This window comes from Neophocaena asiaeorientalis, unplaced genomic scaffold (assembly GCF_003031525.2).
Source record: "Neophocaena asiaeorientalis asiaeorientalis breed wild unplaced genomic scaffold, Neophocaena_asiaeorientalis_V1.1 scaffold437, whole genome shotgun sequence".
In the NCBI taxonomy this organism is placed as follows: domain Eukaryota; kingdom Metazoa; phylum Chordata; class Mammalia; order Artiodactyla; family Phocoenidae; genus Neophocaena; species Neophocaena asiaeorientalis.
This window is the reverse complement of record NW_020173375.1, coordinates 2,400,418-2,414,009: the sequence shown is the minus strand read 5'-3', so window position 1 is coordinate 2,414,009 and position 13,592 is coordinate 2,400,418. Positions and strand designations below refer to the sequence as shown.

The following is a 13,592-nucleotide window of genomic DNA, read 5'->3' as shown; positions in this document are numbered from 1 at the left end:
CGTTTTATTTTAGGCCAGCACTCTCTGATGAAGCTCTTAAGAGGGCTTGAGGTTTTCTACTGACCCATATTATATTTTGAAACAATTTAAAGAGTCATCAGAAAGATTTAAAAATCAAATGATTTTATATAAAAATTATAATATCCATTTTCTTATGAAAAATTGTAAGAGAAGCCAATGCTGGTGGGCATCCTAGTGTGAGGACTCTGCCTTGAGCTGGGGGCTCTCCCCGCCACTTCCCAGGGATCTGTACTTGGATGCTTTGATGTGAGCTGTCTGGCCTTTGTAGGATGAGAGTTTGCAGCCAGCTCTGAGTTTATTTTAGGTGAGTTTTGGTTCATATTTTGAGGATAGTGAGCTAGGATAGAAAGGTGAGCCACTTTATCCAGATGAATAATACTGCTGGTATGAAAGAACACAGGCTGTCTTTGGTTCCTTAAGGATTCTGTTCCCCTCTTTGCACCTCACTTACCATCTAGATTTATGGGCACTTTGGCATCAGGAGGTACACAGGATTAAAAGCCCAAACTCAAAATGCTCTGAGTACTGGTCTCTTGGCAGTTCTGCTAGACAAATCAAGAAGTAACAAATTTCTCCCAAGAAGGCTATTCCTTTTACATTTGGCGGTTAAGTTTTGTAAACCCAACAGAGGTTGGATGTAGGAGAGTTCTGGTAAGTGGCCAGATTCGAGAGTATTTATCTTAATGACTGAGGTTCACACATCGGTAGTAATTATGTTCGCTGAGGCTTCAGGCCTCCCTGCAGCACAAAGATGAGTCTGAAGGTTGTCAGTGATAGGGTCACTGGGGCGGGCAGGACCTATGGGATCCCGCCCAGGGTCAGTGACCCTGCTTTGGGCAGGTGATGTCCACGTGGGGCAGAGCCGCTCTGGTCCTGGCTGCTCTTAGCTACAGCCTGCTAACTTTTTACTTGCTCACCTCATTTTTTTTTTTTAAACCCATTTATACAGCAGGGTATCTACATGTTTACCACGTATTCTGGGTGATTCTTATGCACCCCAGTGTTTGAGAGCCATCCTTCAACTCTGTGGGTGGAGAAGAAGACTTCTAAACCCAAAGATATGGGTTCTCGAAACCTCTGACTCTCTAGAAATTAGTGGGAAAGGGTGAAGGTCACATGGCTTAGGAATGTTTTAATTAACATGAATTTTATTTTATTTTTTGCCAAGTTATTTTTTCTTTAAACACACATATTACAATAAAGCTCACAGCAGAGGGAAACTGAAACTCTACCTTCAGTTTTTAAATTGATTTCTAGAGAGTGGGAGGCTTCAAGAACAACATCCTCGTCTTTTTTTTTTTTTTAGGGTACGCGGGCCTCTCACTGTTATGGCCTCTCCCATTGCGGAGCACAGGCTCCGGACGCGCAGGCCTAGTGGCCATGGCTCACGGGCCCAGCCGCTCCGTGGCCTGTGGGATCTTCCCGGACCGGGGCACGAACCCGTGTCCCCTGCATCGGCAGGCAGACTCTCAACCACTGCGCCACCAGGGAAGCCCCATCCTTGTCTTTTGAAATCTCATCCTCCACCCAGAGAGTTGAAGCAAGGTTCCCAAACATCAGGGTTCATAAGAACCACCTGGAGTGCTTGGTAAACACGCAGATACCCTGCCTTTCACTCACAGGTTCTGATTCAGTAGGTCTGAGGGGCCTGGAAATAGGTCTAACAGTCGGGCTCAGGTGATTCTGATACAGGGCCTGAGAGCCTCACTTCAAGAGGAATTATTGTTAGGGGGGCCAGATAAAATACAGGATGGTCAGTTAAATGTTGTGAATTTCAGATAAACAACAAATAATGTTTTAGACTAAGTATCTCCCATGCAATATTTGGGTCATACTTAGACTAAAACATTATTTGTTGTTTATCTGAAATTCACATTTAACCGGCCAGCCCATACTTTTATTCACTATATCCACCTACCCTACTTGTAATAGCACATACTTAGCTTGACCTCCGTCTGCCTCAGTCCTGAACATTCGATAATGGCTCCTTGACACCAAGTGAGAGAATAATAGCCCACAGGGCCAAGGGGTCTATATGGATTAAGGAAAAGAGAATTCGTATTAAGGACATCTGTGATAGATCACACACTGTGAAATATGTCACATGATCTGATTAAAAGATTTATTTTAACAGATAAGATGTCTGAGAGTCAGAGAGACTAAATGCTTTGTCGGAGATCACCAAGCTTCCCCGTGGTAAAGCCAGGGTTTGGGCGAGCTCTGTCTGCCTCTGTGACTGGCAGGCAACCGCTCCCCCGTGTGATACAGGCTGGTTCTAATGCCAGCAGAAGCCTGCACCCATTCTCTTGAGTGTGAGCTTGAGAGTGCTGGGCTGCTTCTTGGCATTTCCTCCATCCTCTGCAGTACTGGGTGCGGTGCTGGCTGGCTGCAGATACTCTTAAATCTCTGCTCAGCGAATCTGTTGACTGGGCTGCATCTCAGCAACTTTGTGTTTTAGAAGGTACTTCAGCAGTGGTTTCCATTCCCCTCATTAGACGTACCCTTAAGGTGGCTGACAGACCTTTGAGAGACCTTCCAAATGAGGGCGTGTAGATTGGAGTCACCTCGGCTCTGGGACCAGTGTCATCAATTTAGTTCTGAGGTCCTCTGTCACTGCTGTTTTGCCTTTATTGTTGACACTGTGATTTGGTTTTCGTTGTTTTTGTTTATTTGTGACAAAGATTACTCTTGGTTTGGGTCAGGCTTACAGCTCTGAAGCAGAGAACCTATCTATCTATCTATCTATCATGGTCTAATGTCTTTGTTGTCATCACTGAGTACCAGCCCTATGCAAAGGGCATACAGGAAGCTTCTAATGCCTCTTTCTCACCTAGACGATTACAAGTCTGAGCTGCGTGAGCAGCTGCCCCTGATCGCTGGCTCGGCGGCAGCCGGGGTCGTGTTCGTCGTGTCCTTGGTGGCCATCTCCATCGTCTGCAGCAGGTAGGCCCCCTGCTCCTGCCCCCACCTGCTCTCCTTAGACCCAGGAAGCCCTGCTTGTGGATCCCTCCCATGCCATGCAGACTGGACAGGGCCAAACTCACCACAGTCATCATCCCGTCTCCATCCACAGGCAGCCTAGAATTCTCCAGATTATTTATTTTCTCTGTGTCTGGGATAAAATCTTCTGTTAAGAGCTGGGCAAGCCTCTGAGCATTCATCCTCAAACCTCATTTTAGCCAAGACGTTTAGCCCACCTACACACACGGTTTTCCTGGAGTGACAGTTACAAAATTGCACTTGACCCACTGGAGCATCACACCGTGTGCAGCAGCCCATCCTCTGGCTACAGAGCTATAGGGCCCTCGGCACAGGGCACAGTGGGGCAGTAGGGGAGCCAAGGAGGAAACGAGGAGCTCTGTGTCCTTCAGGAGGGCAGGCCCTGAAGGCCTTGTGAATTTTTAATACTGTTGCTGCTGCCTTAGGTGGTTAGCCCAGATTCAGCTGGCCCCTCCCGAGAAGTTCTGCTGTGCGGCCAGAGTGCTAATAGGCATCATCCAGAGCCTCTGCACCAAGCTCTGATGGAGACGCATTGTTAGCCCAGATTCAGCTGGCCCCTCCCGAGAAGTTCTGCTGTGCGGCCAGAGTGCTCTGCACCAAGCTCTGATGGAGACGCACAGCCCTGCCCGGCCTCTGACAGACGTTGACTTGAAAGACCTCCACCCAGCTGCCCAAGGTGGTGGTCAAGCCAGAATGCTGGCCACGACAGGAGCTCCACTTAAAGTGAGAGTTGCAGTACCCAATCCCACGAGATGCCTGGGTGAGCCCCCATCAAGACAGGAGGCCCGGGAGCAGGGTGGTCGGGGTGCACCCCAGCTGAGAGCGCTCCTCTCCCTTGTGTCCACAGGAAACGGGCTTACAGCAAAGAAGCTGTGTACAGTGATAAGCTCCAGCATTACAGCACAGGCCGAGGTGAGTAGAAAGTAGACGCCTACCACCTGAGCCCTGGAAAACCACTGAGTCGAACAGGCGAGTGCTTGGAGGGCTCCTTATAGTCAGACTGGCCGGTCCCAATCACAAGCCCCCTCCCGGCCCCCAGCGCCCAGCGGCTGCCCACCCCATCTGTGTCCACCCTTTGTGGGCACTCATTGGATGCCTGGTGGGTAGATTATCTTCTGCATTGATAAGCCCATAGAGGACATGGGATGCAGGGAGAAGATTGGGTTTAGCAAGCCAGTGAATCCTGAAATCAGACCCAGTGGGAAAAGACAGAGTGTTCTCTATTAACATCTTCTGCCTTATCTTATCCAATGGAGCGGCTGGGGAATGTGTTAACCAAATTCACAGATAAGTCAGAGAACACGAATGTAGGGAATTAAAAAGATAGCAGAGCCCAAGAGGCCAAAGTGTTGGGATATCTCCCAAGTGTTTTCTTTTAAGCAGTGCCTTTAAAAGTTTTTCTCACTCATTATCTACTCTCTTTTTTTTCAAAACCTAAACGTAATATTTTATAATTAAAATTTCCCCTCGCCAGCGTGCAACGTAAAGGCCTGTGTCAGGATTATTCTTTGATCTGTGTAATGACAACGTTGCAGGATCTGCACAGGTCCCACTCGGTCCAGAAAGCAGAATGCTTAGATCTTTACAGAAGACAAGCTCTGATTCTAAATAACTCCTTTTGAATTCCACGGACGCCCTCAGAAACCTGCCCCAGCACTGTGGGCTGTGCACTCTCTGTCCCAGGCTTCCGCCGTGAGCTGCATCTCACCTGAGTCCTGCTGGGCAGTGAGCATGCAAAACAGGCTCCGACTATACACATCCTAAGCTGGCTTTCACTGGGCGGTTCTGGGAGTGGAAATGGGCTCCAAGGCAAGTTTTCACCTGAGGTCACCCAAGGCAGGAGAGTGACGCCAGGATGCTCCCATGGCAGCTTCACCGCCGAGGGGCTCGTGTTCGGGCGTGGCCAAGGTCGATGCTGGCTGGAGCTGCACAAAGGCCACTCTGTAGATATGGCTTTGTTTCCCGGGGGCTTTCAATCCAAGAACAAGAACCTGCCAAGGGTCTGTAGAGGACCAAGCCCCTGGCAGCTGGGCTGCTGTTCCACAGTCATGGCTGGGAGAGGTCTGCGGGTTGGGCACCGGCTGAGGCTCCCATGGTGGTCCAGGCAGCCCCCATGATCAGGAGCACAAATGGGGAGTGAGGGTTTGGGAGAGCAGCCCCCTTCTAAGGCTATAGGCACAGATCCTGCAACACTCAGAGTCCCATTTACCCCTCTTTCTTTCCCCCAGCAGGCCAGTTGGGCCTCCATTTTAACCAGACATCACTGGTTTTAGAGGGGAAGCTAGAATGTGTTCTCTCTCCTTTCTTCACATCCTGACTCTGCACCTCACGGCAAAATCTACAGATGATTTTTCTTATAGTAACTGGGGCATTTCCCTTCCAGGAAGGGCCTTACCTTCCTAAGAACAGAGACTTTGATTTATCTGTGATTCTTAAGTGAAGGTGCCCCCTTCCAGGGTGCATCAGAATTACCTGGAGGGCTTTCTCCACTGCCCTGCCTCCCTGCCTCTGCCTCTCGGGATTCTGACATTGCCCCGCCTCTCTGCTCTGGGCTGACTCCTGGCCATGTTGAGAGCCACTATAAAGTCTATTTCAGATTTGGCATCCTTTGAACTCTGGATGAAACATTTAAAGATGGCCATGTGGGCTTGAAAGCAGAGGACACAAAATTGGGTTCAAAAGGAAGAGTGCCATTTTGAAGACTAGAGACGCCCAAAGGTGAGAATGTCCCTTTTTAAAGGCATGTAAGTTAAGCCTTGTCACCACCCCTTAGTCGGGGTACAGAAAGTCCCTAAGCATCAAGCTGGGATGCATCTTGTTGCCTTTTGGGGCACTTCAACCTCAGACCTGACCATTCTGCTCTGAAGTGGCCGGCTTGGCTGGGCCGCCACATGGCACCCACGTGCACAGAGGTCTGCTCCCAAAGTGCTCACAGCCTGCTTCTGGGGAACTCTGTCCCCTCTAAGACCAACAGAAGGAGGCTTCCCTGGTTCTCAGGGTCCACAGAAAACCCACCACCCAGTCTGCAGTAGCAGAGGCCTTGTTGCAACCAGTGAGGGTGGGACCCGGGAACGCAGAGTTCTTCACGGACCAGAGTTCACTCCCTCCTTGGCCTTAGAAGTCTGTCTTTTTTTAAATCCATTCTCCTTTTTATAAATGCTCTTTCCTCCTATTCATAACTGTTCTCTTTTTATCCAGTCCCCGAAACCTGGCTCCTCTTTGCACTCTGGTTCTCTAAACTCATAGCCTCATGCTTTGAGATGCATTAGTGCATTTTCTCCCACGGACATCCATCATTCTGACTAAAGCTATTACTGTTGGAGAATGACAGTCTAAGGGCTGTGGAGCTGGGAGAAAACTCAGCACACCTATAGCAGAAGAGGAAACTCAAGGCTCTGGTGGAGAATAGGCCTGGCCCGAGACGGAGGAGGGCAGGAGTAATTAGTTATGGAAAGCCTACTCGGTGCATTGGGAACTTTATTCTGGAGGCTCATGTCAATCCCTCTGACTCTGCCAACCACTCTAGGTGGCAGACATTAATGACATGACTTTGCCTGGTCTCACCACTCATGGGTGGCCAAGGTGGACCGCACACCCTCTAAACCTGGCTGCAGAGCCCATGATCTTACCATACTGCAGAGAGGCAAGGTGGCTGGAGGTCAGAAGCAAGTCAAAATGGGGTGAGGACTAATCTCAGAAGCCCTGGTTGGTGGTTTGTTGGTCCTCTCTCTGGGTCCCACTGCAGGAGGCAGAAAGGTGGATGCACCTGATGTGAATGTGTGCACATAACCATTCCTGGGCCATCCACACGCATGTGCCTCGCTGTGGGACGTGGATGGTAACCTGGACATCTAAGTGCTTCCTGCCCTGAGAGGGACAGAAAACCTGCAGCAGTACCTCAGCCTCACTCATCAGCACCCGAGTGGGCCCCTGCCTCTCTTCCCCGCAGGCAGGGAGGGCATAGGGCCACATAGAGAGGTCAGCGGCCCCTGTCCACCCAGACCTGCCTTTCAAGCTGACGCCAAGGCTGAAGGAGACATAACAGAAATGTTGGCAAACATAATACCTTCTCTAGTCCGTGAAGCCCTGGCAGATCTGGTCAATTTGAGAATGCCAAGTGCTCCCTAAGGCACTGGCTTACATCCCCGCTCTGAGCCTGCAGCACAGAGAACAGACTTTTAAGGGGGGGGGTTTGATTTGGGTGAAAGAGACTAGAGGGAAGGCAGGTAGGGAAGTGAAAGTGCATGAATGCTGGACTGAAGAGCCTGGGAACCTGTGGTTCATGTTCAAGGGTGGGTGGGAGTGTGGGTTTCCCATGTCGGGGAAGAGGCAGACAGACGGAGTGTTCTCGTGGTTTCCATGGGCCAGTCCGCAGAAGGTGCTGGCTGCCTAAAAATTGCCTGGATGGGATGATCCAGGTGGGCTAGGGTAGGCTGGGTAATCTATCTTTAGAAAACTTCCAGTTAACGCTACATTTTGGAAGTGCTACCAGGTACTTATGGGGCTTGGATGGACAACTATACAGTTGATGGTGATTGACACTGCACTGATTTCTGAGATGGATGGAGTGTGCAGGGGTGGGGAGAGAAGAAGGTAAGGGCTTGGTAAGGGGTCAAGGGCTTTCAGAAAGCAACCCTAACAGAATCATCTCCTTGTTACAGGCAACCGCAGATATAATCACCGAGCTACTTTTGTTAAGCTTTGAGAAAAGCAAAAACAGATAAGATATGTGTCTAAAGACCATAAGACTGGCAAACACACTAATTTTCACACAGGACAAGAGGACAGAACACAGGGACCACAGAACAGGAGGGTGAGCTTGATCCCTGCCAAATGCTCCAGAGACTGGGAAGCAGATGGGTTCTAAAACTAAATCATTGGGAACGAACACAAGATTGTTAAGAAAAGTTATGGGGACCTCATCTCATTTACTAGGGTTACGCATTTAGTAAGTTCAAGAGGAATTGTATATGTAGTGGATTTTTATTTTGGCAAAAATATTTTATGATCTCCCATGGGAAAGCATTGTAAAGTGGGTACGGAGCTGGTCATAATACGAAAAGATAGTGGGTTAGCGAGTCTGTCAGCCAGGAAGGAAGTCACCAGTTTTATTCTAGTTCTTGTCCAATTCAATCTCTTGTTTGTTTGATTGTTTTTTAAATTCATGAGTCAGGTGCAAGCCTAGGGATGCTTATCAAGTCTGTAGGTAACAGTTGGGTGGCTTAAGGAACTCCACAGAAGACAGAATCAAAATTCAGAACTACACAACAGCTTTGAACGCTAATTTGAAATCTGCAAGACAAAATGTTAGAGGGATAAATCTAGAAGCTAGTGTTGGTTAAAACAAAAATAAAGCACTACGAAAAGGAGGAGACCTGACTTGCTATCTGTTTGTATGAAAGTTTCAGTACTTAGTTGATCACATGCCTAATAGGAGTGAGAAAAAGCTAATAAAAAAGGCTAAGCACTGTTACTAATGCAGAATACTACTACTGAAAGCCTCCAATTTGAGCACTTACTATGGTGAGCACAGTAACTTTAAGTTAACTAATTTCAGCCTCATAACCGTCCCATGAGGTAGATTTTGCATGTGAAGAAACAGAGCCTCAGAGAAGTCAAGTAGCCTGTCCAGAGTTTTATGACTCTGTGGTCACAATTAAAGTTGGGATCAGAGGAGGTGATACACAGAAATGCTGTCCTCTGTGCTGGTGAGAACACATCTAGAAGGACGTTCTTGGTTCTGGGGACCCCCTGTGTCAAGAAGGACTTTGTCAGCAAAGCAGCTGACCCATGGAGGGTGCCAAGTCCTGACCTGTCACCTCAGAGACACCAACCGATTTGGTGCTGGAGAAATGCAGGCAGGAACCTGGGGGTCAAAAGAATGACACCGTCACGGCAAAAGAAAGGTGATACTGTTGTGCTTTGTTGTGTTAAATGGAACCATCGGTGAGACATCCAAGTAGGCAGACTTTGATTCAATATATGAACAGCCCCCCAAACTGGAACTGTCCACACAGAGACAGGCTGCTTTGTGGGGAGGGAGGTAAGCTCTCTGGTCTTGCAGAGACAGATATCAGTAAAGGCTGCTGTAGAGGATGTTGTAGAGAGGATTCCTGCTTTAGGTAGGACACTGGACTTGATTCAACCCAAGATCCTACACCCAGCTTTCTTGACTCTGGGTGGGAGGGACGTATCCGAACCATTCAGGACACAGCATCCAGCGCACTGGAACTCGCCTTTGGACACCAGGGTGAAGGTCAGGTGTAGCTGGAGGAGGGACACAGACCATGGATGTTTTGGCTGCCTCTCCTGAAGGTAACAGGAGCATTAGTACCTGAACATGAGTAAATGAGGGCCTATGGGAAGAGGAGGAAAGGTCCCCAGGTGCAAAAGTGGCTGAGTGCTCAGTGAGTGCTTATTAAATGTCAAATAAATTTAACGAGCTAGCTTCACCCATTTGTCTGCTGCTGGCTCAAAGCCAGAACCTCTAGAAACCAGGGTAACCCTTTGAGTCCCCAGCTCCTGGGCTGTTGCCCTCAGATTCCTGGCAGGACTTCAGTGGCCCAGAGACAGTGGGCCTTGCCTGGAAGGACCTGCCTGTCCTGGTCATTGATACCCAAGAAGCAGGGAGATGTTTTTTTCCTGAAACTAGTTTTCCTGAAATACCTTCCTCAATAGCAAGTAGCCTGTGGTCCACTTTCCTTCTCTTGGAGACACATATTAGGCAATAACTGTGGTTTTAAGAACAAATCTTGAAATGTGGTGAAACCCCCAAACAGAAGGTGGAAGGAAGAGCTTCCTCAGATTCGGTGCTTTTCCACCAGCCTTGTTGCCCACCCTGGGTCTCCCTCTCTTGGATTCTCCCTCTAGCCTCGGCTGGACACCCATGACCTCCATTTTTTCAGGGAAAAAGACAACCACCCATCGTCCTGGTCTTGACCCCAAGCAGGCGGAGCAAAGTGTTTCTAGTGCCCATCAACCTTTCCTAGTAGATTTGCTCTGAGAAACTACCCGTCCTCAGCCTTTCACATCAACAGCTTCAACTGTGTGAAGCTCTGGGTAACTCATGTGTCCACCACATCCACCCCTCCACATCCAGCCTTTCAGCTCTGCTTCCATTCTGAGTTTTCTGACTGACTTCTAGGCCTTGCATATTTCATCCATGCATTCAAAGTCTAAAGCCACGTGTGCAAACTTCCCTAACAATAGGGTTTCCTCCCCAAAGTCCATCACCTGGTTAATAGGACCACTTGATTCTGGAAGCCTTGACATTGATTCTCATTCTTCTGGTCCTTCCTTCATTCCTCATCTTTAATTGCTCACCAAGTGCTGTCAGTGATTCCTTTGAAATTTCTTTTGCCTCTTCTGCTGTTGTCATTGTGATGCTCTGCTTAAAAACTGTTATCTTGTACCGTAATTACAGCAGCAACCTCAGAGCTGTTTTCTCAGCCTCCAGCCCCTTTCCCGCAACAATGCAAGGGAATGCAGCAGGCTGTCAGCAAAATGAACTCCCTGATGCCTTGCTCTCATCCCTTCCCTGCTGCTGGCACAGTTGTCGGCTCTGTGTGTCCAATGGCAGCAATCCAGATGCCTTTGATGGTAGTCAAGGCCCTCCCACTAGTGCATTAGCACTGTTCCACCTCAGACACCCCCTTCCTTCCACACTCAAGCTGACCGCACTGTCCCTGCTCACGCAATGGCAGGTCTCTCTCTGAGCTGTGCCTCATGACACTTCAAGCTTCTCCCTCTTCAGTGAAGGACCACATGACCTGTCCTTCTAGAACTCTGACCTTGAAGGCTAGCATCCACAGTCCTCCACCTTCTCTGGTTTCTGCAGCACTTACAGCTTGTTTCCAGGTGTGGGATCCTGATTCTAGACTCTCTGGCACTGCTCCCCAGTTCACATCTCAGTGACCTGAGAACTCCACGAGCTCTGTTTTCCCTGTAGATCCCACAGTCCCTGGCACAGGGCTATTTGGGTGTGGGTGTCTGGTCAGCATTGAGAAAAAGAGGGGCGATCAACGTTCTGAGGCAGAGGACTGGATGAGGTCCCTCCCAGGAACCAGAGTTTATGTGCAGATCCCTAAACAGCTTCCCTCTTGTGCTTAGATATCTGGACCAAATTTAGGTGAGTCATGAATATGACAAAGTCTGCCTTGGATCCAGAATGGGGAATGAGGAGGCAGATGTTCCCCTTTCCTATGGCTCCATCAAACCTGCTGGGACACAAGATATCAGCGACTGAAAACAACCTAATTTATGCACTAGCTTTCCGGACCCTACTGTGGGATTCTAGGAATCTTCCACTAGCAGGAGGGCACTGGGCTCCTCCTGGCACCCTGAAGCCTCCCTCAGGGGACCCGCAAGCTGTCCGTGGTACTGATTTTGTACTTTCTGAATGTGCAAGAGGGCTGAATGGCAGTATTCCATCTTCTTCTTCCACTTTTAATACCTAAATGTCACTTACTGTTTAGAACTGGCCCTTTACCAGCCCACGCTATCCCGCCCTGAGACCCTGGCACTTGTAAACATGTCGAGCTGACTTTTTAGCTACACCCCACCATCTGCCAGCATCCCCCAAATTTATCCCAGCCTCTTCCCTTTTGAGAACACACTAAGCTCCTGCTACAGGATCTCCAACAATACCCAGGGGTTTCTTGTGCTTCAAGGACTGCTCCCTGCCATGCAGGAAGGCTCTGGATAATGGCGAAGTCATTTCTCCCCAAAGTTAATATCTTTAAAGCCTTGGTTCATGTTTGAGATTTTGCAGATCTCCTGGGACTATGGTCCTTTAAAGCTTTAACAGTCCAGGCTGCGACCCCACTCATAGCATAAATGGGTTTTGAGATCAAAGAATAAACATATCTGCAAATCAGATCTTTAATAGAGATTAGTAAACTAGAGGATCATAAAATTGAAGTTTTTCTTTTCTCTCTCTCGGCACCATCAACCAGTTTAGATCTGGACATACCACTTTTGTGCCAAAGGTATGTAACCTATGTTAAAAATGATGAAAATAATCAGAAACTATAAGATATTATAAATATTAACAGTAATATGAAGCGTTGGACAGAGCATTATAAAATATCTTACATTATAGAGCTATATTACATCTGATATTATTATAACTGCCATTAATAATATTTCCCCAACAGTCACCATCTGAGAATATTTTCTGAGCCCTGTCTCTAAACGTTTGGCTGTGCCCGACTCCACAGCTGACTCAAATTCCTTGTTCACTGTCTGGTGATTCATTGCACTAAATACCATTTCCCTGATAATTAAAAACTGCTCACTGGCAAGTGGGAGCAGAAACAGGCTGATGCAGGATTTATGCAGAAACACAAAACAAGCCTAAAGACAAATGACCTGTTCTGCCTAGCTGAAGACATTTTATTTTTCCTCATCATCTTCTGGGACTAGAAAAAGGCCAGCTGTGATGTGGGAAAGAGGTCTGGAGAGATGTGTCATCCCGAGACGAGGTGGATGCAGGGAGAGCAATTAGTGCACGTGTTCCGCCAAAGCACTCTTCAGACTTAGGACCTAGGGACCCTGCCCACAGCCATTCCTAGACTGGCCCTGTCTGACCCTCATCAGAGGAAAAGCACTGAGTTTGAACCATTTGTTAGACTTCTGATTTCAGTTGTCCTTCTTCAGTCTAACAAAGGTATCCTCAATTTCAGGGAAAACAAGAACTGATTCCTACCCCGCATAGGTGCAAGATGCTCTCAATTGACTTGCATCACCAGGTGTAGGCTCCGTGCCACCTCCTCGGCTTCTTGTGAAAAGCTTCAGTGATGACCAAAGCCTCTGCCTGGCCCAGAGCAGCAGCTGAGACATCGTGTGTGCTCACACACGCACATACTCATACGCACATTTGTACACTCACACACATACACACACTCACATACATACATACACACATACGCACTCACACACACACACACTCCTTAATTCCACAAGCCAGTGCGGTAGCACAGCTGCCCGTGAATAAACCACACGGTGATTAGAATGTGAGCTTTCTCCCATGCAAATGCCCTTGCTTGGACGCCACCGGCCTAAATGAATCCTGGCACCATCAAGAGATGAGCCTCTACCTTCTGGGAATAGCTCCTTCCCAGAATTGATTGGGGCCAGTATCTGTGGAGCTCATTAACTCATAACCCTCTCTCATTCATCCTTACATATGTCTTTACTTGCAAACGATTCATTACAGCACATTCTAGATTATTTAATTAGTTTCCATGGAAGAGTTCCTGTAGGACAGCTTAGCATACATCGTTCAAAAGCCCTTGATCCAAAATAACAAGGTGGTATTTTTAAAGTAACTAATGTAACCCTAAGCAGTTTACAGCCCCCCAATGCTCAGCCCCCATGCCCGCCCCCCAGCTTCCTCTTCCTACCGCCCCAAACACTTCCTAGAACAAGTTACTGATAATACACGAGCATATCAGCTTGTGAGCTCTCCCTGTACATCAGGCACCATGTTAGGCATATCGCTTGCAACATGGTCCTTAATATCACAGCTGCCCCAGGAGGAAGGTGTTCCCTCCTCCGTCAGCAGAGGGAAA

The 13,592-nt window shown here is 48.3% G+C and overlaps 1 protein-coding gene across 1 annotated transcript in view; it reads left to right on the top strand.

Moving 5' to 3' along the window:
• Positions 1 to 13,592, top strand: part of EPHB1 (EPH receptor B1) — a 425,377-nt gene that overhangs the window by 341,006 nt on the left and 70,779 nt on the right. Inside the window, exons 8-9 of the mRNA XM_024746227.1 lie at positions 2,856 to 2,964; positions 3,869 to 3,933. Of these exons, the coding sequence (XP_024601995.1) occupies positions 2,856 to 2,964; positions 3,869 to 3,933 (174 nt within the window). The remainder of the gene's footprint in view (positions 1 to 2,855; positions 2,965 to 3,868; positions 3,934 to 13,592) is intronic.